We start from the raw sequence: 23,275 nt of genomic DNA on the forward strand, positions 1-23,275 counted from the left end.
GAAGATTTTTATCAGTATCACCCATCCGTATAATGGGCTGACTGGTTGGCTGAACTTCATAAGTCATTGTTTGTTGTCTCTAGGCCTGTGCGATATATCAATATTATATCAGTATCGTGATGTGAGACTAGATATCGTCTTTGGATTTCATAATAAAGCATAAGTGTTGTCTTTTCCTGGTGTTAAAGGCTGCATTACAGTAAAATTATGTAATTTTCTAAACTTACCAGACTGTATAACTGTTCTATTATTTGTCTTTACCCACTCCACATTACTGAAGATTATTTATCAAAAGGTATTTGAGGTATTTGGTAAAAAATATTGTGATATTTGATTTCTCCATATCGCCCAGCCCTAGTTGTTTCTCACTTCGACGTTATGGGATTCAAACAATTTGATAACTTAACTAGAGACCATCTCCCGATTGGATCACACCAGCCATGACACCAAATCGGACCAGGGGCGTAAAGTGAGGCGTCCCCACCGAGCTACTTCCGGCGCCCTTGCTCAGACCACACCCATCTTCCAACTTCATTTTGATCTAAACTACACAACGTTTCGTGACTTCATCTTGCACGGTTGTGATGCTATCACGGCGACAAAATCTGTCCACAGAAGTACTCAAAACCGCCTCGTTCCCGCTACAGTAGGTGTCTCCATAGGACCACAGTTTTGCCACGATGACACACACAGGAAAAACAATACCAGCAGCTACAAGATTACGATTAGGCCTTTGCAATAAGGATTATTTTCATTTGGTTATATTCTCGATTAATCTGAAATGTCAAAAAATGCTCTTTATAATTTGTGATTTGAGTGTAAGTGGGAGATTCACACTGTTTGTAATTTGACAAATGAATTTACTGCCCATCTCTAGTGAATAGTCACGGCTGAAACAGAATAAACAAAAGCTGTTCTTTTACAGCCCAGAATGAAGTCTGGACAACAAACAAGATCCACATGAGAATAGAAAGTGTTTGTTCACTTTATATTTCATATTTATGATTAAAGAGAATACAAACAACCGATGTCTTGCTGTGTTTGGCTCTTCAGCCTGAAGCCTCCTTAACTGTGAGCCCTATACATTTTATATGCAATATGGCAGATCAATGGCTATTGATCAATGAATACAAGACACTGTTCAGAATATCACAGATATATGCAGAGGAAGGAGGCTTGGAAAGAGTGTGTGATAGATTTCCTTTTGAGTTGCATTTGATTCACTCTCTCAAAAGGAGGTCCATACATAAAAGTGTCAATTCTACCATAAAAATACATTATAAAATAGTCGCCTAGTTTGGCATGCCAAGCCAATGGATGAAATATTAGGAGGAAAATGAGGCACCTTGCCAATAAAAAAAAAAAAAGAAAGATGAATTTATCAATCATTTCACGTGGGCACACTCTTATTCTCACCTTATAATAACTGAACACACTATAAAATGTTGATATTTCCATCTATATAAAGTATTTCTGCACCACATAATGTGCACTTCAGAGCGACAGCCAACTGTGCGCAAAAATCACCTGAGAAAACAAGCTGCGTTACCTTCACTGACATCTATGGGACAAAAAAAAAACATGCTTTTATAATAATTACTGTAAAAATATACAGCACTCACGTCTCTGAAGCGATTCCAGTGTTTGATCTTGCGTCCGTACTGGGAGATGGTTGACAGCCATTGCTCATCTTCCATGAAATTCCCAGCTTTTCCTGCCTCTTTGCCACTTTTCACGTCCACCTGGAGCGAGAAGCCCACCAGCAGGCACAGAGAAACGATTAAAACGACCATGTTGCTCATGCAGTTTGGTTCTGGGATGTATCTCCTGATGCTGCTGCTGCTGCTGCTGCTGCTGAGGATCCACATACACGACTGATGCTGCTGCTGCTGCTGCTGCTGCTGCTTCAACACACTGAATGGAAATGAGAGAGAGAGGAGAGGGAGAGGAGGAGGAGGAGGAGGAGGGATGAGGAGGAGGAGGGAGGAAGAGTTAAAGGAGAGATTAGATCCTGCACTAATCATTTATTTCTGCTCACTTGGTTTCATTACTTCTGTCTTTTCTTTTTTTTTTTGGCTTTTTTTCTGTCAGTCTGTAGCAGCACATACACACACACACACACACACACACACACACACACACACACACACGCACACACACTGCAATTGAATCATACAAGTGGAACAGATGTTTATTGTACTTAGGATCAACCAGACTTTTATTTATTGTATTAAAATGTAGTTGTTTTTTGGAAAAAAGGCCAGTCACTGAGTGACTCAATTAAACAATACAATTTGGCTGTAAGAAATGTAGGGAAATTGCTGCAGTAGATGCTGCTGAGGATCCAAATACAAGACTGCTGCTGCTGCTGCTTCAACAAACTGAATGGAAATGAGAGAGAGAGAGAGAGAAGAGGAGAGGGAGAGGAGGAGGAGGATGGAGCGATGGAGAAAGAGTTAAAGGAGAGATTAGATCCTGCACTAATCATTTATTTCTGCTCACTTGGTTTCATTACTTCTGTCATTTTTGTTTCTTTTTTTTTGTCAGTCTGTAAGCAGCCCACACACACACTGCAATTGAATCATACAAGTGGAACAGATGTTTATTGTACTGAGGATCAACCAGACTTTTATTTATTGTATTATAATGTTTGTTTTTTTTGGAAAAAGGCCAGTAAACTAAAATATTTTGTAAATAAGCTTAGTAATAGTGTTTCAACTCAAACCTGATTTCTTTTTAGTTTTAGAGGGTATGATTTAAATTTTGTTTCATATTTATTCTCATTATTATCTAGCCACGATCTTCCTCTTTGTCAGAGTTTTGGTTCATTTTGTAAAAAGAAATTTAATGAAATCTTAAGTAAAGAGGTAAAAATGAAACACCAAAGTACGGTTTACATTTTGCACTGCCTTGTCATTTGCAAGTGCCTTCATCATTTCAAGTGTTAATTATAAAAAAGACAAGACTCAGTTAAACAATACAATTTGGCTGTAAGAAATGTAGGGAAATTGCTGCAGTTCAGCTAAAATATGTAAGGCAGTGAGTGGTGCCCAAACTGGGCTCTGAGGATCGCTCAGGGTCACTGAAGGACTCCCAAGTGGCCTCAAGGCAAATGAGGTTAAATTTAGCTTAAAATTAGCACCATTTTATTCTTAATTTGTTCATTAGCAGCACAGAGAGAGGTTGTGTTAAGGTGACTCAGATCAGCAGTGTCTTTCTATAAAATCTGATGTACCTGGAACAAACCTTTATCGTGGTTCTGTTGTCTAAACTTTATCAAAGGGCTCTTTTTTTGTGTGAATTATTTTGGGAACCAATGAGTGCCCAAAGACTTTATTTAGTAAGATAATTAAAAATGTCACAAGATTTGTTCTGATTGGTCAAAAGTCATGGAATTACGATGCGGACATACTTTGTGCAAATATCTAACAGTACAACTTAGAAAATTTTAGATCACAGGAAAATCACACAATAGTCAAAGTCAGGACTTTTAAACTTTTTTAAACTGCATATTTGTGCATATCTTTGACATTCAACTTGTTGTGAGTTCATGGATACCAAATACTCAATTGTACTTCTGAGATACAGCCATTTTCTTATCATATTATATCTCGTATTTGGGTACATGGGACTACTGTTTTCTTCCTAAAATATAATGGAGCCTATTGCTAAAACAGTATTCCCATCATGTGTCCAAAGACTAGATATATTATGATAAGAAAAACTAATTTTTCAGCCACACGGTTTGACTGATTTTGAAATGAAAAATGTCAGTTGCAGGCACAGATGAGGCAGCTCATGCTAATTCGATTACTTAAATGTTAAAGCAACATTCTCCCTGAATTTCCTTTTAAAGCAGTAGTAGCTTTGCTCCAGTTCTTCAGCAGCAACGTCAAAGTTATGTAGAGTGAAATAATCAAATCCAACACTCAGCAACAATTGGTATTTCATATTTTATTTAGGAGGCTCCAACACATTTTAAAGACCAAGTACGAAGACAGAACTGTGCTTTTTTTCCCATGCGAAATGAAATAATAGCAGGACTACAGTTGACACAAAGACAGTCCCCCACAACTAATGATTGCTTTTATTATCAATTAATCTGCTGATTCTTTTCTTCATTAATCATTTGATGTATAAACTGTCAGGAAATACAGAAACAAATTCCCATTAGGCTGTAATTTCCTAGAGGGGATGTCTTGAAATGTCTTGTTTTTGCAACCAACAGTCCCAATCCCTGTTACATACCCTCCTTCCACCATGATGAGGTCATTAATGTAGAAATAAGATAAATATCAGCACAATACTGAGAATAAAAAGGTCTTAAAACTTAAACATTTCCCTGTAAATCAGCACAACATACGCAACGATTGCAATGCAAAACAATGATTTTCTGCACGACACTGTAATGTAAGGATGGATCTGTGTGACTGAAGAGTTTAAATGTGTGGTATAGCCTATTTAAGCCGCTGCTGCTGCTGTGATGCTACTTTTTCTTCTAGAAGAGTTTTGCTGTACCTGCACATCATTTTAAGTCTACCCACGTTATCCCTGTTGCTTCCTAAACTCTACATGCCCTCGCTCCGTCCGTTCTCTATTTCATCCCCATGAAGATAAACGTAATCCAGCGCTCTGCTCAGATTCTTAGCAGTTTAAGGTTACCGATAATGGCCGAGGCCGAGCATAGCCGGGGGCAGTATCGTGTTCCTGTGATGCTGATTAGCCGGCCGAAACCGACTCACTGACACATGGCATCAAAACAGCCGATGAGGCAGATGCAAGGCTTTTTCCTGAGTGTGCACAGCTCCAAATTTGGGGAGGCAAGGGCAGCAGGAGAAATGTCCCGCAGAGTCAGCCAGCTGTGCACGTCAACTGTACGAGGTGCTGGACATGATGTGTTAATCAAGAGGTCGTCATCAGTCATGTCATGATCAGGCTGAATGTGCTGCAGATTTATGGTCACACAGCTGAGCTGGGAAACATTTAAAGACTGTGTTCTTCTGCTTTGCACCATTAGCTTTTAAAGAGATGTTATTGGGAAGACTGTCTCTGATCTCCTGAGGAAAAACCCCACAAGAACAAGCAAATGGAAAACATGTTGATGTAACTTGTAGGGATGAGAAGGACTCAAAGGATCTTCTTTTTTTTTTAATTGCAAATGGCTCTTATGAGCTTGCCTCTTCCGCTCCATCAATATCTTTAGTAGCAGCAGCAGCGACCAGGAGGCCTCGAAGGACTAGTGATCACAGGGAGCCATTTTTATGCTTACAGTACATTAGGTACAAGCAAAAAGGATTTTCAAGCATGTTTGCGCTTCACTGGTCAGATTGAATTCTCAGTCAGAGATCAATGTCTCTTCCAGATTCATACTTTCAGATGGTTCATCCATCAATTAACTCACATTTGAGCACTTTGACCGCCCATCTGTGGCATGCGATGTGGTTGTCGAATGCTAAAATACTAATTTTGTATTTGTTAAAATGACATGTTAAGTTCCAGCTTTTTATCAGCACCTATCAGACCTTCATGCGATTAATCGCGATTAAATATTTGAATCGATTGACAGCCCTAGTAAGAAGATGACTTCTCCATTCCTCATCCTGCCTATGAAGCTCTGATTGATCGACTGTTGCTCCAACAGAAACAGCCGTCAGTGGGTTCTACACCAGAGACCTTAAATCACTACACAGATCAGAGGTTAGATCAAAAAGCAAAGCTTAATCCCTAAAACAAGTGTGTGCATATTGTCACATAACAGTCCCTTAATCTTATATATTAAAAATGTGGGAGCAGCTGCACAGAACTAGTTAAACATCTTCTTCTATATATCAGAATTACGCTACGGAAGACTGCTCTTAATTTTAAGGGGATTAACTGATGTCATCAGTTCGCCGTGTTCCTCTCTAGGCAGATGTTGATAAAACTTATCTCTCCTGTTCACCAAGCATAATCAGTTTACACAAAAGGAGTAGAGGGAAGGAATTTGAATAACATCAGACGAGACAGCATAATTTGAAGGGTTGCTTATCTGTAAATATTAGCCGTCTACAAAATGTAAACACTTCCCTTTTCTGTCTTTACAAACAGCTCGTGAGTCCCAACACGAGCTCCGCTGCTTATCGTGGTTGCACATATTCCTCACATGATGCAACAACTCCGCGAGGATCGCTTCAGGAATTTCTGCTACACAACAATTAATTGCAACAAGCCATGGGTGGATGCGTCACACATTTATTTATTTATTCATGCCAGATTTAGCAGAATGTTAAAAAGTGGCATCTTCATTTTCCAACTGATTTTTACAAAAATATTCAGCAAGGATGCAAAGATGTTGTAAATCCATCCATGTTCATGATCTGATGTTTCTCATTTACGGCCAACTGAGAGTTTCTTCATCGGCCAGCCACGCTGAACACTACATCGATGATCTGCAAAACATAGTCAGTGATCAATATTTGTAGTTTAATATAGCACCCTATGGACTGCAACAAATGATTATTATATGACTGTGTTGATTAATCAATATATTATTTAGTCTATAAAATGTCAGAAAATAGTGAAAAATGTCCAAGGTGACGTCTTCATAATTGCCTGACCAACAGTCCTAAACCCCAAATTTGAAATTATATAAAATACAGCAGCAAATACTCACATTTGAGAAGCTGGAACAAGTGAATGCTTGACATGTTTGCTCTGCTAAAACAATTAATCAATTATAATTGTTGATTCAATTTCTGTCAATGAAGCGAATAATCTGACTACTGACTAATGACAGAAAAGGTTAGATGACAATTTTAATTTATTTAGTCAGGATATTAAGGCAAAGACAAACACTAATACAAGCAATAGACTTAGTAAAACTATTTATAATGTTAGTGGGTTAAAGGGTAACTTCGGTATTTTTCAACCTGCACTATTTTCCCATGTGTTTGTGTCTAACTGACTAATAGGAACAACAATTTTTGAAGTTGGTCCAGTATTGAGGGAGAGCGCTGTAGACGGCAGCCACTCACAGGCTGCAATGTAATCTTATTGGGGCAAGCTGGCACCGTCATTTACGTCCACTAAAAGTGCTTGTTTTTTCCACTGACAGGCTCTGATTGTTATTATAAGTGTCTGACTTTATGGAAAGAGTCTCGCTCAAGGAGAAATCTCGTTCTGAAATCTGGCGAGGTGATGGGTTGCCGGAAGACAATGGTGGAAATGCGAGTTTGTTGTGTTAAAGCCTTATTGAGTAAAAGATTTTCAATGTCATGGCTGAATATTTAGATGATTTCAACAATTTGGATGAGGTCTTTGAATTTGTATTTATTTGGGCATACGGATATTCAGATTTCACAACGAGACTTCACCTTGAGCGGGACTTGGACACAATAACAAACAACAAACAGACCGGATCAAGCGAAAGGTAAAGAAAACATATTAATTTCTCTGTAGGATCCTTTCCATAATGTTGTCAGACACTTATAATAACAATTTTTTAAATAATTAATAAAAAATAATAAACATTCATACAACCGTTTGTTGTTATTTTTAAGTGCTACCCTGCACATTAAAGCATTGCATATTGATGACACAATACAACAAACAAATCCTACATCTGCGTTTCTTCTACAACAGACACCACTGCTTATTTGTGGAGCAGTTAACTGCCTGTGATGGACTGTAAAGTGTGCATGAAAAAAAAAAAAGCCTGCCTGAAAGCAAGTTTCCTGGATATGAGAACCATCAAAAGAAGTTATTTTGAAAGTTGAGGAGAGAATAAACCACATCGGGAGGCATTTAATAAGTAATCTCGAGTGACTTACAGCTGCTCTAAATGCGTATAGATCTAATTCAATTGGACTCAAACTGGGTCACACAGCTATTAAAAGTGCAAAGTTAGTTGAGAGCAGTCTGACAGCAGTTTGCATTTGCCAGGAAAAGTACTGTAGCTGCTGGTTTTGCTCTGCGGGCAGCTGCAGCAGGGGTGGAACAGAGTGCAGCACCTTTTTCAATTAAATATACACAATAGACAGACGCTGGCTAATATTCTGAACTCTTGACATGCTCGGTCTCAGCAGATGATTTATTTTTAGTCTGCATATCCAGCTTATACTTAATACTATAAATAACAAATCCCCATCAGTTTCACTACTCTACATCCTACCAATAAGAAACAGCATTAAGTGCCGTGTGAAGGGGATTCAAGTGGACGGATAAAACACTCAAGTCAGGAGGAGGATTTGTTTAACAGTTTATAGCTTCCGATACAGAGAGAGTTTACAGCAGCGAAGCTCAACTCCTGCATATTAAACCTGAATCTATCACGGTGGTAGCGACTAGCTGGTGAACATAGCGGAGCATTTAGCTGCTAAAGACACAGATATTTCCCTCATGAGGGTATAGGTATATTGAATATCTTTGGATTTTCGACTGTTGGTCAGACAAAACAAGCAATTTCAAGACATCTTAAATTGTTTAGTGCTGCAACCTAATTGATTAATCAGTTTAAGTAATTTCTTTAGGAAAAAAGGTCAAAATTCTCTGATTTCAGCTTCTTAAATATGAATATTTTCTGGTTTCTTTACTCCACTAAAGCAGTAAACTGAGTATCTTTGAGTTGTGGACAAAACAAGACATTTGAGGACGTCATCTTGGGCTTTGGGAAACACTGATCGACATTTTTCACACATTTTCTAGACCAAAAAACGAATCGATTAATCGAGAAGATAATCAACAATGCAAATAATCGTTAATTGCAGCCCTGTATACATTAAACAATCATCTTCAAAAGTAATAGAGATGGATCGATGATGAAAAATTGTTGCAGCCCTATTTCAAACTCTCCTTGTGCAAAGTGTACATAAAGTAAACAGCAGCTCTGAGTGACTACCTGCTGTTCAAACACACTGGGCTTTGTGCCTCTCCTCCCTGTGTGAACGCCTCCAGCAGTAAACAGACGTGGACAGCTGCATGCAGCCCTCCAGACTCAGCACTCTGAATGATAAAGAGCTGCTGCTGCTGCTACTGCTGCTGCTGCTGCAGGGATCACCTGCCTTCTCGCTGGAGACACAGATTAGACATTTCAAATAGTCTAGCCTTGGCTGTCCGTCAAGGCCGCTCATGCCCATTAGTGACGGAGTGATTAGTGTGACATTCAAGCGGCGGTGACACTCAGCTGGAAAGTCACATCCAACATGGGAGAACAATCAAAGGGAAGGCTGTCATATTTCACCGCTAACAATATCCAATTTGAGCGATTCGTTGGCTTTGCCTAGCAGGATCATTTATAGAGCACCTTTTGCAACATCTCGCATGTGTTTGATTGATCAAAGGACCCTCTTAAAACAATCTTCAGATTCAAGCTTGTTAAAGTGGGCAACATGACACCAGGAGTACGAGGCTACCTGCTGAAATGTCATCGTTCTTGCTGTCAAGTTCACCCTTTCACTTAATTGGATTTGGATTAAAATATTCTATGGACCTGATCAACATTCGTGTTTAAAAGGCACACGTGGGTAAAAACTTAACCGTGACCTTAAAAAGTAATTAGGCGCTTAAAATCGATTTCACGTGTGTTATTACTCCGAGCAAACGAATCAAACATATCTACTGTATTAAAAGGTCACGTCTGTCAAACATCATCTTTCTTTTTTCCACTCAGCAGATGTTAACGCCAGCTCCTCTGAATGAAAGCTTAATTTTTCTAATCACACTGTGAAAAATTGCATAGTGCGGTTCTGAATATCAAAAACCCCAAAATGTGCTTAAAAAAAGTTAGACAATTGATCAAGTAAGACCTAATTCAAACAGCCCTTTGCATCAAAAAAAAACTCTGAAAACTGGCATGAAATTAAATATGCAAATTGGATAGAGGCCTAAACAATACTGGGTTGAGATAACACAAGACGTCAGTTAGCAAACATGAATGAATTCTCATTATTGAAAGCTTCACTGTAAGTTTTACGGGCTCATCTAAGTGATTGCTTCGTCCAAAATCACAGCTTTTTCTTTTCTACACTTTGAACACAGCGGGGGGGAAAGTAAATTCATTGGGGATGTGTTTTTATCAGCTGGTTTTACTTCGCACTTGTTTTCAGTGGGTGTAGCCTTCTGAACATTTGACTCATCAATGCATGTAAACAAGCATCATGAACACACTCCCGCCAAGACAACTAAGCTTTTTAAATTCAAACCCAGCAGCTCCTGTGTCTCCTCAGATCTTCAGAAATAAGGACGCAGATCCGCAGAGGAAACACGTCCGCTCCGCGGTAACACAAACAGACACTGAGGTCTCATTTATCCGGCTCATTGAAAGGGACGTATGCTAGTCTCGAAATCTCAAGGGGTCAGGATGGAAGTTCCCACAGCGGGAAGCACAGAGATGACTAATTAGGATGAGAGATGTGGCAGCGACAGGAAAAAAATGTATGTTGGGGCAGTGCGTGAGCAAGCTCGCCCACATGAACGACATAGCAACATGACTTTTGAGTTGCACTATAGATAAATCTGTGAAAATCAAACAAATATGCAGCATTTTATTAGATTTCTGACTTAAATGTGACTAAAATGCATAATTGTGGCCAGCCATTAATCAACATTTCAATAATTTATCAACCAAAAGTGCCAAACATGTGCTGGTTCCAGCTACTCAAATGCAAGAATCTTCCACTTTTCTCTGTTTTATATCGTTGTAAATTAAATATCTTTGGGTTTTGGCCTGTTAGCTGGATAAAACAAGTGATTTAAAGATATATCCTTGCACCTAGCATTGATAAGCAGTATTTAAACTTTCAATAATTGGTATATAACATGCTATAATGTACGCTCGTGACCCCCCGTGAAGTTTTGGCAACCCTTAGTGGGGGCCAGGACCCTCAGGTTGGGAACCAGTGGTCAATTTCAATTAGAAAACTACTCAGTTAAAACAACCGAAGAGCTAATAGAACAATGGCCAAGCGTCATGGAGAAGAAAACACTGAATTTGTTAAAAACAAATAAGCCTATTAAGTAGATATGATTGTCAAAAATAATAAAGTTCCTAAAAGTTCCTAAAAATACCAGGAAAACTCATCTCTGATGTAATATTCACAGGAAATAATCTGCTCAAAATGCATCCACATTGGTCATTTTACACAAACTTCCTGCAGTTATTTTGTTCAATATTTGGGTTAATTGTACAGTTTATCAGTTGTTCTGTACTGTTATTGTAAAGCATTGAAAATAATATGAAATATCCATAATATATCACTTAGTCAGGGGTCGTCAGTTCAATCAATGATAGAAAAGTAGTCCGTTAAGGAAAAAGGTTGGGAATAACTGCTCTACAACCCACTATAATGTAGGTGTAAGCAGATAGAAGCATTTATAATAATCAGATAATGAATGACAATATAGTAAAACCACAACTGTAATAATATAAAATATGTCTTCATAGGAGAAATTATAATTGTCGCCAAATACTGTACATTAATAAACACTTAAATATGTCCTTGAAGCTGCTTACAACTACATCGTTGTGTGTATTAGATGTTTGTACTCCTTAAATGTTACCCATTTTCTCACATTTTATAGACTAAATGATTGTTAAATGAATCGAGAAAATAATAGACTAATTGACCGATACTGGAATATGATGGTTCATGCAGCCCTATAGTTCAATACGTTCCTGATCCATGCAACAAAACACACATATGGCCATTTAAATAAACACGTAGTCTGAACATCTTATATGGAAATCTGTTGACAAATTGAAATATCTTCAGTGTGTGCGAGTCTGTCTGCGGATGACGCATGTCCCTTCATGTGTGTTTTCAGTCTGATCATTAGTGAAGACATCTGCCCAGCGCATCTTTAATCATGTCCCTGCCAACAGATACAAGGATGCACATTCTCAATGAATTTCATTAACTTGCAAATCATCTCTCTCTCTCTCTCTCTCTCTCTCTCTCTCTCTGTGTGTGCGTGTGCTTATGAACAAAGTGTTGGTAATTCCCAGAATCCCTCTCTGTATCCGTTTCCTGAGAGTGGCGTTATGCTGGATGTGTACTCCTGACCCACTAACAAGCATGCTCTCAGGAGACAGGAAGTGGATAATTGGGTGCCTTTCCTGGGTCTGAAAAGGTACATTTTTAAAGCCCAGACACAGTGTCATAGTCAACGCATGGATGGCTCGGACGGCTGGCTGTTTTCCCGATGACAAAATTTGCATGTCCCCCGTCCAATGGCGTCTGTTGACATGGCTCCAGGACAACAGGGGGGAAAAAAAGAAATCACGCCACTGCTGAAATGGGAGGGTGGACAGCATGGGATGGCAGAGCTGACAAACAAAAAGCGCCCTCAGTTTCCATCAGTGTAACTTTTGGCCGCTCTGCGATCGCCGCCCTGCATGCCAAGCAGAGCGCATCGCCAGCTGAGGAGGGGAGGGCTGAAGAAAAAAAAACGCTCTGACGGCGAGAGAGCAGCCAGGCTCTGTGTCCGATGTCTGTATTCACTGACACACTCGACAGACGGGAGTGGGAACGAGGTTGTGGCTTCATGCGGGGAGGGTACTGATAAAAAAGATGGAGGGGAAAAAAAAAACCAAGACTGGTGTAATAAATCATGTCAGTGACGCTTTAACACATTCATGAGGCAGCAAGATGAAAGGAAATGGGTAATACTCGGTTATGATCACTGTGAAACCAGAATCTTCCAACACCTATGAAAGTTTTCTCGTTTGGCATTTATTTTTTAAACTATTATTCAGACTTTTTCCTTGTAAACTTCATATTTGATATAAATAATGAAATGTTTAAGTCTCACAATCTGCTGGTAAAAGTCAAGAGTTTCTCAAAATATTGGCTGAAAAAAACGTTGAGCTATTTCAGCTGTCACGGTTGACAGGTGAGACGGTGCAGCAAGACTCCTTAAATTATTCAAAACACGCCATTAATACTGACTCCCTGGAAGGCCGCACTGAATGCATATGAGATGTACCGGCCAATAACCTCACCAGAATGGACGGGTCAGGGCATTTTGACAGCTTGTAGGGTAACACTGTATTTGGATGTTGATTCCTACCAGGTGACAACAAGTAAATGTTCAACCAGTGGTGCGAGAAGTAGTCAGATCCAGTATTGGCCTACTAGTTTAACGACATTTCTCAGTGGCGTGGTGACAGCGTCGCTGTTTTATGATTTAAATCAGTAGCTTAACTTTGCAAACTACATTTTCCCACGCATTTCTGAAGCTCAAGAGCTGCGGTCTGAAATAAAACTGCTAAGGATCAGTAAGTGACGCCACCGCCGTACACGGACGTGTACATGTAGCCAACAGAAGCACTTCTGTATGACGGTGGCATCACGTACTGTACCAATCGTTGGATTGATGCCTCAAGGTCTCTGCTGCAGGAAATACAGACACGCAAGCTTGTGTTTACTTGATGGAAAGGTGGCAGAGGGTGAGAACGGAGAGGAATTGATCCCGTGGGAGTCACAGTGGCCGTAGGCCTATACTGTAGTACACACACATCCTCGAACATACACTATTTATTTATATTAATATGCTGCAGACAGTGTAGCACACTGTACATCAGTGCAAGACAGGCGGATGGTGCTATGGTAGTAAGGTGCATGATAGTCCATGGATGTTAGAATTAAGGGTGCATTGATAGTAGAATACACATTATAATTTATATTACATTATTAATTATAAGAATACTCTCACTTTCAAAGTAATGTTATTAAATATATTATAATTTGAGTTATTATTGATTTTGCATTAATGTGTAAGCAGCATTTTAGTGTTGTAGTTGGTCGAGGTGGAGCTCATTTTGACTTTATATGCTGTCAGGTAGTTGCATTTTGAACAATACATCATATTATAAAAGCTCATCATATGTTTTGTATTTAAAATCTTAATCTGCAAAGTAACTACAGCCATAAGATACATTTGCTGTAGTAGAGTAAAAAAAAATTGAAATGTAGGGCAGAGAGGTATAAAGTCGCAAATCAAATCAAATGGACACACACAAGTACAAGTATCTCAAAATGTACTTAAGTACAGTACTTAAGCACAATTATTAATTGTAATTAATTCTCTTTTTAACAAGGTCATAAAAACATCCTTTTTCCATTTTAGGAATATCACCAATGTCAGACCCATTTTATCTCATAAAGATGCTGTAATAGCCGTTTAGACTACTGTTATTCCCTTTTCACTGGTTTACCTAAAAAGTCTGAGAAATCTACAGCTAGTTCAGAATGCTGCAGCCAGTCTTAACTAAAACAAAGAACATGGATCACATTACTCCTTCGCTTAAGACACTGCACTGGCTACCTTTAACTTTTAGAGTTGATTTTAGAGTTATTTTACTTGTTTATAAAGCGTTAAATGACCGTGCTCCTCCATACATCAGAGATCTTCTTTCATTTTATGTTCCAGCCGGATCACTGAGGTCCTCCACCACTTTTCTTTTAAATGTTCCTTATGTGTCCCATAAAAGTACTGGCGGCGAAAGTGCCTTCTGTTTTTATGCCCCTAAACTGTGAGACTCACTGCCTCTGGATGTTAGAACGACAAGCTCCCTCTGTATTTTTAAAAGGAAATTAAAGACCTATCTTTCTAATCTGGCTTTTAATTTGGACTAATTTTAAAGTTTAACATTTTAAGTTTTAATTATTGATTTTTATATTATTTTTATCCCTGTTATTTAAATTAATTAATTCAATTTATTTTCAATATTCTTTTGTTGTAATTTTCAGTCTTGCAAAATTGTATCTATTGCTGGCTATATTATTACTTTATTTTATTTTTTTAGTCTGTGTTATTTTAGTCTTGCTATGTGACAAAGTGACATTATTTTACTGTGACTCCCATCCAAACTAAAATCTTTCCATTGTGAACAACAAATCCTCAAACCTGCACCAGCAAGTCAAAAGAAAAGTGAAGTTTTTGATGTAAATTCTTGTTTTCTTCATGTTGTCTTTTGATTGTCTGCTCCATTAAAAGCGTGTTTGGTGTCATTTACTTTGATGTTGTTTGACTCAGATTCCCTGAAGAGATCCGACTGTCTGGAGACTAAAGTACAAAAACAGAAATTTGACAACCTACAGCCTTTTGCATGCATGTCTCATCTTTTGAGTGAGCTTTAGTCTGAACTTTCAATCATTCTGCACTCTGATCATTTTATTTTTCTGCATAAACTATTCCCAAGGGCTTTTAGAAAACAAAGAATTTGATTCAGATACAGGTGGAACAAGTCATTTGCAATAAAAGACACCAACATTACGCTGCCACCTACTGGACAACACTATCAAGACTGCTTCAATTTTCTGCTAAACTAGAAACTTTCATTATTAATTTCCCACCTCAGAATATGCTCGGCCGTGTTGAAGCTCATGAGAAGTTGGTGCTCCCTGCAGTGGTGTAGAAGCCCGTACAATCTGTCGAATATCTCTGGGACAGCAGGACAGCATTCAGCTCAAACTCTCCAAAACGATAAGCACCAAATTTCTGTAATGAAAACAGCAAAATAATTAAATAAAATCTTTAATAATATAAAACTTCATCATCATTATACCTTATTTTGCCAATATAACAATATATCCTAATTTTAAAAAAAGTAGTCAAACCACTAAACGATTCAGAAAAGTCAGCTCTGTCTTTAAAAAGTCAACCGTACTTATTAAAACTCGGCTGTCACTGTCACTCACAAACATGGTGTTACCATGGTTACGGGTGACTGAGCACTTGGTATGCAGCCTTGTGTCATTTTTTTAGAGAAAAAGAAAATGAAGATCTTTGTTATTCAAACAATCTTCTCTCGCACCGGAGAGGTAAGGAAGGTGAATGTCTTTATCTGCAGTGTGAACTCGGGTGTCACATTTCAGTCGTCACACACAAAGACACCGCATCTGGAAAGTCTCGCTCTGACAAGTGCTGCTTTAAAAGAAAGAAAAAAATCAATCAAAACTCTCCTCTTTGAGCTATACAGGTGTGTTCTTGTTCCCTCAAATAACAGGTTTAATCAATGTACTCTGGAGCAGTAAATCTTAGATTTTTAGCACCCTATATTTTAGCATTTTTTGGTTAAAGGTTGAAATCTTAAAACCAGCACTGAGGAAAAATTAAAAGTAAAATTTGAAAATGCAACAAAATTATGACACATTATTCATGATTCTTTGACTTTTTATGTTTTGTAACGTCCGTCAAGGAGGTAATGTTTTTGGCTCGGTTTGTTTGTTTGTCAGCAGGATTACGGGAAAACTACTAGCCTGATTTTTGTTGGGTGTTTTATTCCATTTTATTTTTGTATTACTTTAAATTCCCTGGTTTTATTTGCCTCAGTGCAGTCGTGAAATGTTTTAATCCTGGTTCAAGCATGTGAAGCACTTGGGAACTTTGTTTTAAAAAGTGTTGTATAAATATTATATATAATATGTTTTCGATTCGGTTTGTTGGTTTGTTTGTTAGTTAGCAGGATTACAGAAAACCTACTGGCCTGATACACGTATTATTTTTCCCTTATGGAAATGGCCTTGGCAGAGATCCGCTCTCTCCGTGTGCCCTTCTCGCTATTGTGACTACTATTATCATTAAGTCCTGAATGACGAGGATCTATATTGCTCGTGATCACTCCGATTAGGCACCTATAGCAACAGCATTTGTCTTATTGTTACCAGAACTGTCTACATGTTGTGCATGTGTAGGTCTCCAGACATTGCCAGTTCTTCCCACTTTTTCTATGTAATATCATGTTGCCTGTCAAACACCAGAGAACAGAAAAAGCACACAACAGGCCTTTTTCACAGAAGACATTTTGACAGGTCACAGTAGGAAAAAGCACAGGTTCAAATAGTAAAAATGAAAGATTGCTGAATTAAATTTAGCTGCATCAGTTTCAGGGTCCTCCTGATGTTGTGCATTGTGGCTCACTGTCACACTGTCATGGCCCACTGGGACACTTGAATGCAACAGTCATGTTATTTGTAACACCTGCGCTTTTCCTACAGTGAGAAGTAAAAATGTCTGCTGTAAAAAAAGGCCTATGTAGGCGATTCACTCAAAACAGAACATACACACACTTAAAGATTACAGACTGGAGATTTAAATACTGAAATTGGGCCAACCATAACTGGCTTCAAAGTAGATCAGGTGGGTTAACGTCTAATTACATATCGCAGCTGGTCTGGGAACATAATCCTTTAGTACCAGCCTGAAATCATAACTCCATTACGATCGGTAGGAGTGAGTCAGCCGGTAAAATGAACCTGATTATCCTCTATGCAAAGACCCTAAAGACCTAAATCTCCCTATTTTTAAGACATACTAATTGGCAAGCTCTCATATCCCAATGGGACACCAAAACACACATTAGAAAAACCTACATACAGTGTGTTGAATGTGCAGATAGTTGTATGCTGCAATATTGCTGCAGGTGTCTCAATAAGAGTAATCAGAATGTAGTTCATTTCCAGCAGTATTTCAAAAGAGCATGCAGGAGTTAAATGTCATCTAACCTTTAATATGTTTCTGGCATCAAAAGCCTCTCGTTCACTTGTGGTTTGTCTTCTGGGCCCGCCCGTGTCTTCAACTGGAAAAACACCAGAGTGCAAAGGACAAGCTGAACAACGTAACACAGAACAAAGAAAATCATGCTATCTGCTGGACATGTTTACTTGCTGCTACAGTGGGCAATAGCAAGGTGACAAACAAGGTCATCTAGTTGTGAAACAGGGACTAAGGAGAGAAAAAAACACTGGATTTTTAATCATCTACATTCTGGCAAACAGGGCCAGCAGTGACTCGACCCCTCCCTTGTGCTGTGTTGTTGGTCAGCTCAGTACAAATTTGAGAACTGGGGTTGGACTTTATCCACGGACAAAATGAATGAAGCCATTGTCAGAGTACTTGGAAAACACGCCCGCTTGGAGCACGTAAACAGAGCTGTGGCCAAACAGAGAACTGGCTGCCTGATGTCTATCTTCAGGAATTTGTTGTTGTAATTGTTCAAGACTCAGCTTTGTCGTCACTGCAGCTCGCGTCCGAGCTAAAACATAATGAGGGGACATTGGCAAACCGGTTCAGGGCAGGAGCTGCCAATGTGGTCACAACAGGTCAATAACCTTGTTTTTACCAAGGCTACTGGCACATATGTATGCAGTGTGCATGTACTGTCTTTACCTGTGGAGTCCTTCCTGAACAGAGTGTTCATCACGGTGCCGTGCAGCTTCACTCTGTCCCACTCTCTGACCATCAGCCCTACTGAGACAAAGTGCTCGACCAGCCGGTCCGCAATCACCTGCAACCTTAAAGGGAGAGTTTGGGTGTTACCTCATACAACCCCACTTCAAAATACCCAAACTATCCCTTTAAGAGCAGCAATAAAAAAAAGTGAGGTGTCAACTTTCTCTCACAGGATTTGTTATTGATCCACTTACTTGTCAGATCTGTCTTTCACATTGACTTTGGCGTACAAGACGTCAACCATGGCTGGATCATCATTCATGTACTCTATACCTGTCACCTCCAGCAGCAGAGGGTTTCCTTCTGTGATGTCCCTGATGGCAGACAGCAAAAAGCAGATTGCAGTGACTCACCTGGCACATAAAGTTTTTAGAGTTTTTCAGATACTGAATTTTGAGCAAATACAATAGTCTGTTTCTAATTTGGTGCGCTAGTGAGAACTATAAATCTGAATAAACTCAAAACGCGGAGTCTGTCATGGTATTTGATTTCTATGCATGACCACAGATAACATAGTTGTAAGCATCTAGTGACTTGTATGCTTGTAATTCCTCGCTGGTGTAACACTACATGCTAGGTTTCTCCACCAAATATGTGTATATATATTTGGCCACTGAATATTGGGCCACTTGCTAATGTCTTCTTCACACTCACTAACAACACACGGATCTGGAAAGTCAATTTGTTTAGGTTGCATTTGCAATCTTGGTGGTTAATGAACTTGCATAGCTTGATAAGCTATTGCACTCCGCCGTACCTCCGTTGCCAAAATGCGTGTGCACACTTACTTACGTGTGTCATCATTGTTTGTAAAAGGATCTGTAGAGATAAAGACCGAGGTTTGGCAATCAGTTTTGAAACGTGTCCTCACGCCATCTATTTGTGCCAGGTCACAAGGTCTTACATTGCAAAGTAATACACAGAGTCCACTGGTCTAAAAGCAAACTTGCATCTGCCCTGACACTGATCCATTTGTGATAAATGTCACGGAGGACCAGCTAATCTCACCCACATGATTTGGACGTGTCCCGCCTTACAGTGTATCTCTATTTCGGAAGTCTGTTTTTGACTCTCAGCCATCACATCTGCCAACATCCAGCCTTCACCCTTGGTTAGTCTATTTGGTGTCCTACCCACTGACCATTCACTGCTGTACTATATCGTTGAACTTGTAACTTTTCTCACATTGTTTGCAAAGTGTTATTAACACTAAAAAAACAAAAAAAGTAACCTTGTTTGGCCCCTACCTGATGAAGGTTTGACACTCTTTGAGGTGCTCACATGCTTTTCTCACTTCCGTGTCATTTAGCAGAGCCAGGGTGCCGATTGTCATGTGAAGCTTTGCAGGGTTCTGAAAGATGCTTCCATCTACTCCGTGATCCTACACATCAGATGACAATTTGTGAATAATATAGAATGTGTTAACGACATAATGTGCTGATCTCAAAACAATACATGGCCACTGCTGCCCCCTCATCATTAGCATTCATATTCCTTCTGTAGTACCTGTGAGCACTGCTTCAACACCTCGTCTTTAAAGCTCAGGAAACCTTCTTGAATTTTGGGATCTTTCAGAGGGAATGACAGGAAATGCGTGAAAGGCTGCTTCTTCCGGAAACTCTCGACAATGACCTCGACTCGTGTGACTGCAGAGGAGACTGCAGCTTTATGGGGACCTGTGATAACTGGAAGGCAAAGGAAGAAAGTTGAGAGGAAATCTTTTATTGAGAAAGTGCTCTCTACCTTATGATGCTCTTAACTGATCCTCACCAATCTGTCCTTCCACTCCTGGTTTTGGGATGTTGATAGATGTCTTTGTGTCAAACTCCAGACGTCTACGTGTCTCTCCTTTTTTCCCAATGATGTATCTGCAGAACAAACAAATGATGCTACTTAGAAACAAAACCTCTTGTGCTTTTCCAGTTGGAGATGATACAGAACAATCAAAAACATGTGCATTGTGTACAGTAGATAACTCACTTGTAAAGAACACTGGGGATATCAATGGCACAGCGGTATCCCTTATCAGTCTGTTCAATTAAGTTTGTATCACAGGTTTCATCTGCTGCAAGGTCTTCACTCTCTATACATACAAATATACAAATATATTATTGGTTTCTTTTTCAAGATAAGATAAGATAAGATATTATTTTAGTAGTCCCGCAGTGGGGGAATTTGCAGTGTACAGCAACAAAGGGGATAGAGCAAAAAACATACACTTACACACCAAAAACTGACATTAACCTGATATTTTCAGGTGGAATTTCATTCATTCTCACTGTGCAATATCATTTTTCCACTTGTGCTATTTTGTTAATAGTCTTGTTATATATTGTTACACTTTGTTTAGCTCTTTTTTACTGTGTTAAGATAAGATAAGAGATAAGATATTCCTTTATTAGTCAACAGCAGCAAAGGGGATAGTGCAAAAAACAAGATGCATCAGCTAACACAGTAAAAAAAAGGGCTAAACAGAGTGTAACAAAATATGAACCATTTAAATAGAAGGAAGTATAAAAATAGGAGCAGCATATACAGTATTAAAAATAAACAGACTATTAACAAAATTGCACAAGTGGAAAATGATATTGCACAGTGAGAATGAAATGAATGAATGAATGAATTCCACCTGAAAATATCGGGGTTATGTCAGTTTTTGGTGTGTAAGTGTAAGTTTTTTGCACTATCCCCTTTGCGCCTGTACACTGCAAATGTCCCCACTGCGGGACTAATAAAGGAATATCTTATCCCTTATCTTAACACAGTAAAAAAAGGGCTAAACAGAGTGTAACAAAATATGAACCATTTAAATAGAAGGAAGTATAAAAATAGGAGCAGTATATACAGTATTGACAACAAACAGACTATTAACAAAATTGCACAAGTGGAAAATTATATTGCACAGTGAGAATGAAATGAATGAATGAATGAATTCCACCTGAAAATATCGGGGTTATGTCAGTTTTTGGTGTGTAATATAAGATAAGAGATAAGATATTCCTTTATTAGTCAACAGCAGCAAAGGGGATAGTGCAAAAAACAAGATGCATCAGCTAACACAGTAAAAAAAGGGCTAAACAAAGTGTAACAAAATATGAACCATTTAAATAGAAGGAAGTATAAAAATAGGAGCAGCATATACAGTATTGACAATAAACAGACTATTAACAAAATTGCACAAGTGGAAAATGATATTGCAAAGTGAGAATGAAATGAAATGAATGAATGAATGAAATTCCACCTGAAAACATCAAGTTATTGTCAGTTTTTTGGTGTGTAAATTGTATTTATTTGCTTTTTTTTAATTATTATAAAGAACAAGTATAGGCTTTTTAATGATGTCCAAGAAACTTCTTGATTTCTAAAGCAAATTATCAATAAATTGGTATAACCTATTGTTCATAATGTTTACACAGTAGCCTATGTGCATGTTTCACTTCTGCTTATTTTTACAAAGCACACTTGAAACATCTAACAATTTAGTATTTTTTTTTATTATGATTTCATTTCATTTTTTAGAATAAAAAAAATAGGAGCAGTATATATAGTATTGACAATAAACAGACTATTAACAAAATTGCACAAGTGGAAAAATGATATTGCAAAGTGAGAATTAAATGAAATTCCACCTGATAATATCAGGTTATTGTCAGTTTTTGGTGTGTAAGTGGTCTACTAGGAGCAGTGCTGGTTGTGACAGCACTTTACACAAATACACTGACAGGACTCCACTCACCTGTTGGTCCCAGGTAAGACAACTCTTCTTCCTCCTCATAGTGATCCTCCTTAATGATGTTCCTTCTGTATACTCTTCCTCTTATATTGATAAGAGCTGGTCGTAAAACCTCCATAATGTAAACTAGGTAACGTTAGCTAAACCTAAGATAACCTAACAACACAAATATATATCTTCTAGCAAGTTAGCTGCACGACAAAATGACTTTTAAAGCTTTTAAAACACGTTGCTAACTAGTTAATTGCTTTATGGTTGACGTTCTCATAGCGACTGCCCTGCTTTACGTAAGGCAGACAGGGGCTTCGAACTAGTGATGGGTCGGTCGCGAACGAGCCGGTTCATAGAGCTGGCTCTTTTAAAGGGACTGTTTGTAACTTTCAGAAATGCTTGTTAACTCTGCAGCAGTTATTTCTGCACAAACGTCCACTGTCGTTTACTAAATATTCTCAGAGCTACGAAGTCTTCTGCAGTGTGTAGTGTGCGCGCATGCACGTGAGGTGGAGTGAGAACGAGCGCGTTGTGTGAGTGAAAACAAGCAGGCAGAGGAGCGTCTGAACGGCGTAGCCACACACGAGCGTGCATATGCGAGCGTGCATTGGAAGCTGACCCGGTAGATTTATATGTGTAAAAAGATACAAACAGTCCCTTTAAGTGAACGAGAAGATCTGGCTCCCGTCCGAGTCTACAGGTACAGAGCAGGAGGGAGAGGAGGAGAGAAAGAGAGAGGAGTGTGGTGCGCGAATAGCAGACAAGATGACAGTCGGAAACGAAGCAGCATGTAAAATTATGGTATTCTGGAAATTATAAGGTTTAGTATAATTATATTGAATAATTTAAGCGATATATATATATATATATAGATAGATAGATAGATAGATAGATAGATAGTAACTTTATTGATCCCGAGGGAAATTCAAGTTTCCAGCATCACAGTTTCATAGTGCAAAACATGTTAGTTAAAAGGCAGTAAAGAAGTTAGTAGTGCAAAGTACAAAGTACAAAAAAATATACCAGATATAAAAAATACAAGGAGATGAAGAAAAATGTTAAAACTGAATATAGTGCAGGGTAACAGCTGTGATACACGACTATTAAAAAAAAGTGAATATAGTGCAGAAGAGACTGTTAAAAATGAATCGTGCATTATTATATGTCCTGCAGACCGTCCTCCTAACCCTAACCCTAACCCTATATGTGCAAACATACTAATCAAAAATCAAAACAGCTAAAGCTAAATTGGCTGAATTATAAAAGGCAGAAGTGGTAAAACGAAAGAGCCGTTTGAGAGCCGAAAGAACCGGCTCTTCTTCTTGGTGATCTGAGCCAAAT

The 23,275-nt window shown here is 38.7% G+C and overlaps 2 protein-coding genes across 6 annotated transcripts in view; both read right to left on the bottom strand.

Annotated features, from left to right (window-relative positions):
- The window catches only part of LOC119479750 (testican-2-like), a 46,735-nt gene extending 44,827 nt beyond the window's left edge, over window positions 1–1,908 (bottom strand). Inside the window, exon 1 of the mRNA XM_037755670.1 lies at window positions 1,623–1,908. Within this exon, the coding sequence (XP_037611598.1) occupies window positions 1,623–1,868 (246 nt within the window). The 5' untranslated portion in view covers window positions 1,869–1,908. The remainder of the gene's footprint in view (window positions 1–1,622) is intronic.
- Window positions 1,909–6,210: 4,302 nt separating this feature from the next.
- ascc1 (activating signal cointegrator 1 complex subunit 1) lies at window positions 6,211–22,262 on the bottom strand. Of its 5 annotated transcripts, none has more exons than XM_037755490.1 (10): window positions 21,947–22,261; window positions 20,191–20,293; window positions 19,981–20,078; window positions 19,717–19,895; window positions 19,458–19,591; window positions 18,405–18,524; window positions 18,148–18,272; window positions 17,484–17,587; window positions 15,333–15,477; window positions 6,211–6,428 (listed from the first exon to the last, which is right to left on the bottom strand). In XM_037755490.1, exons 1-9 carry the CDS (start codon window positions 22,059–22,061, stop codon window positions 15,361–15,363), a joined length of 1,095 nt encoding a protein of 364 aa, XP_037611418.1. In that variant the 5' UTR covers window positions 22,062–22,261; the 3' UTR covers window positions 6,211–6,428; window positions 15,333–15,360. The 5 variants fall into 5 exon arrangements, with proteins under 5 accessions (XP_037611418.1, XP_037611422.1, XP_037611421.1 ...); XM_037755494.1 differs by having other exon boundaries at window positions 17,484–17,557; window positions 21,947–22,259; XM_037755493.1 differs by lacking the exon at window positions 6,211–6,428 and adding an exon at window positions 8,672–9,045 and having other exon boundaries at window positions 21,947–22,262.
- Window positions 22,263–23,275: the final 1,013 nt, after the last annotated feature.

This window comes from Sebastes umbrosus, chromosome 20, assembly GCF_015220745.1.
Source record: "Sebastes umbrosus isolate fSebUmb1 chromosome 20, fSebUmb1.pri, whole genome shotgun sequence".
Classification (NCBI taxonomy): domain Eukaryota; kingdom Metazoa; phylum Chordata; class Actinopteri; order Perciformes; family Sebastidae; genus Sebastes; species Sebastes umbrosus.

Coding starts and splice junctions, on each gene's coding strand:
- ascc1 (XM_037755490.1), bottom strand. CDS start 22,061: ATGGAGGTTTTACGACCAGCTCTTATCAATATAAGAGGAAGAGTATAC. Junction 19,592..19,716: donor TGTTGAAGCAGTGCTCACAG/GTACTACAGAAG, acceptor TCTGATGTGTAG/GATCACGGAGTAGATGGAAG. Junction 18,273..18,404: donor GTGAAAGACAGATCTGACAA/GTAAGTGGATCA, acceptor TCTCCCTTTAAG/GTTGCAGGTGATTGCGGACC.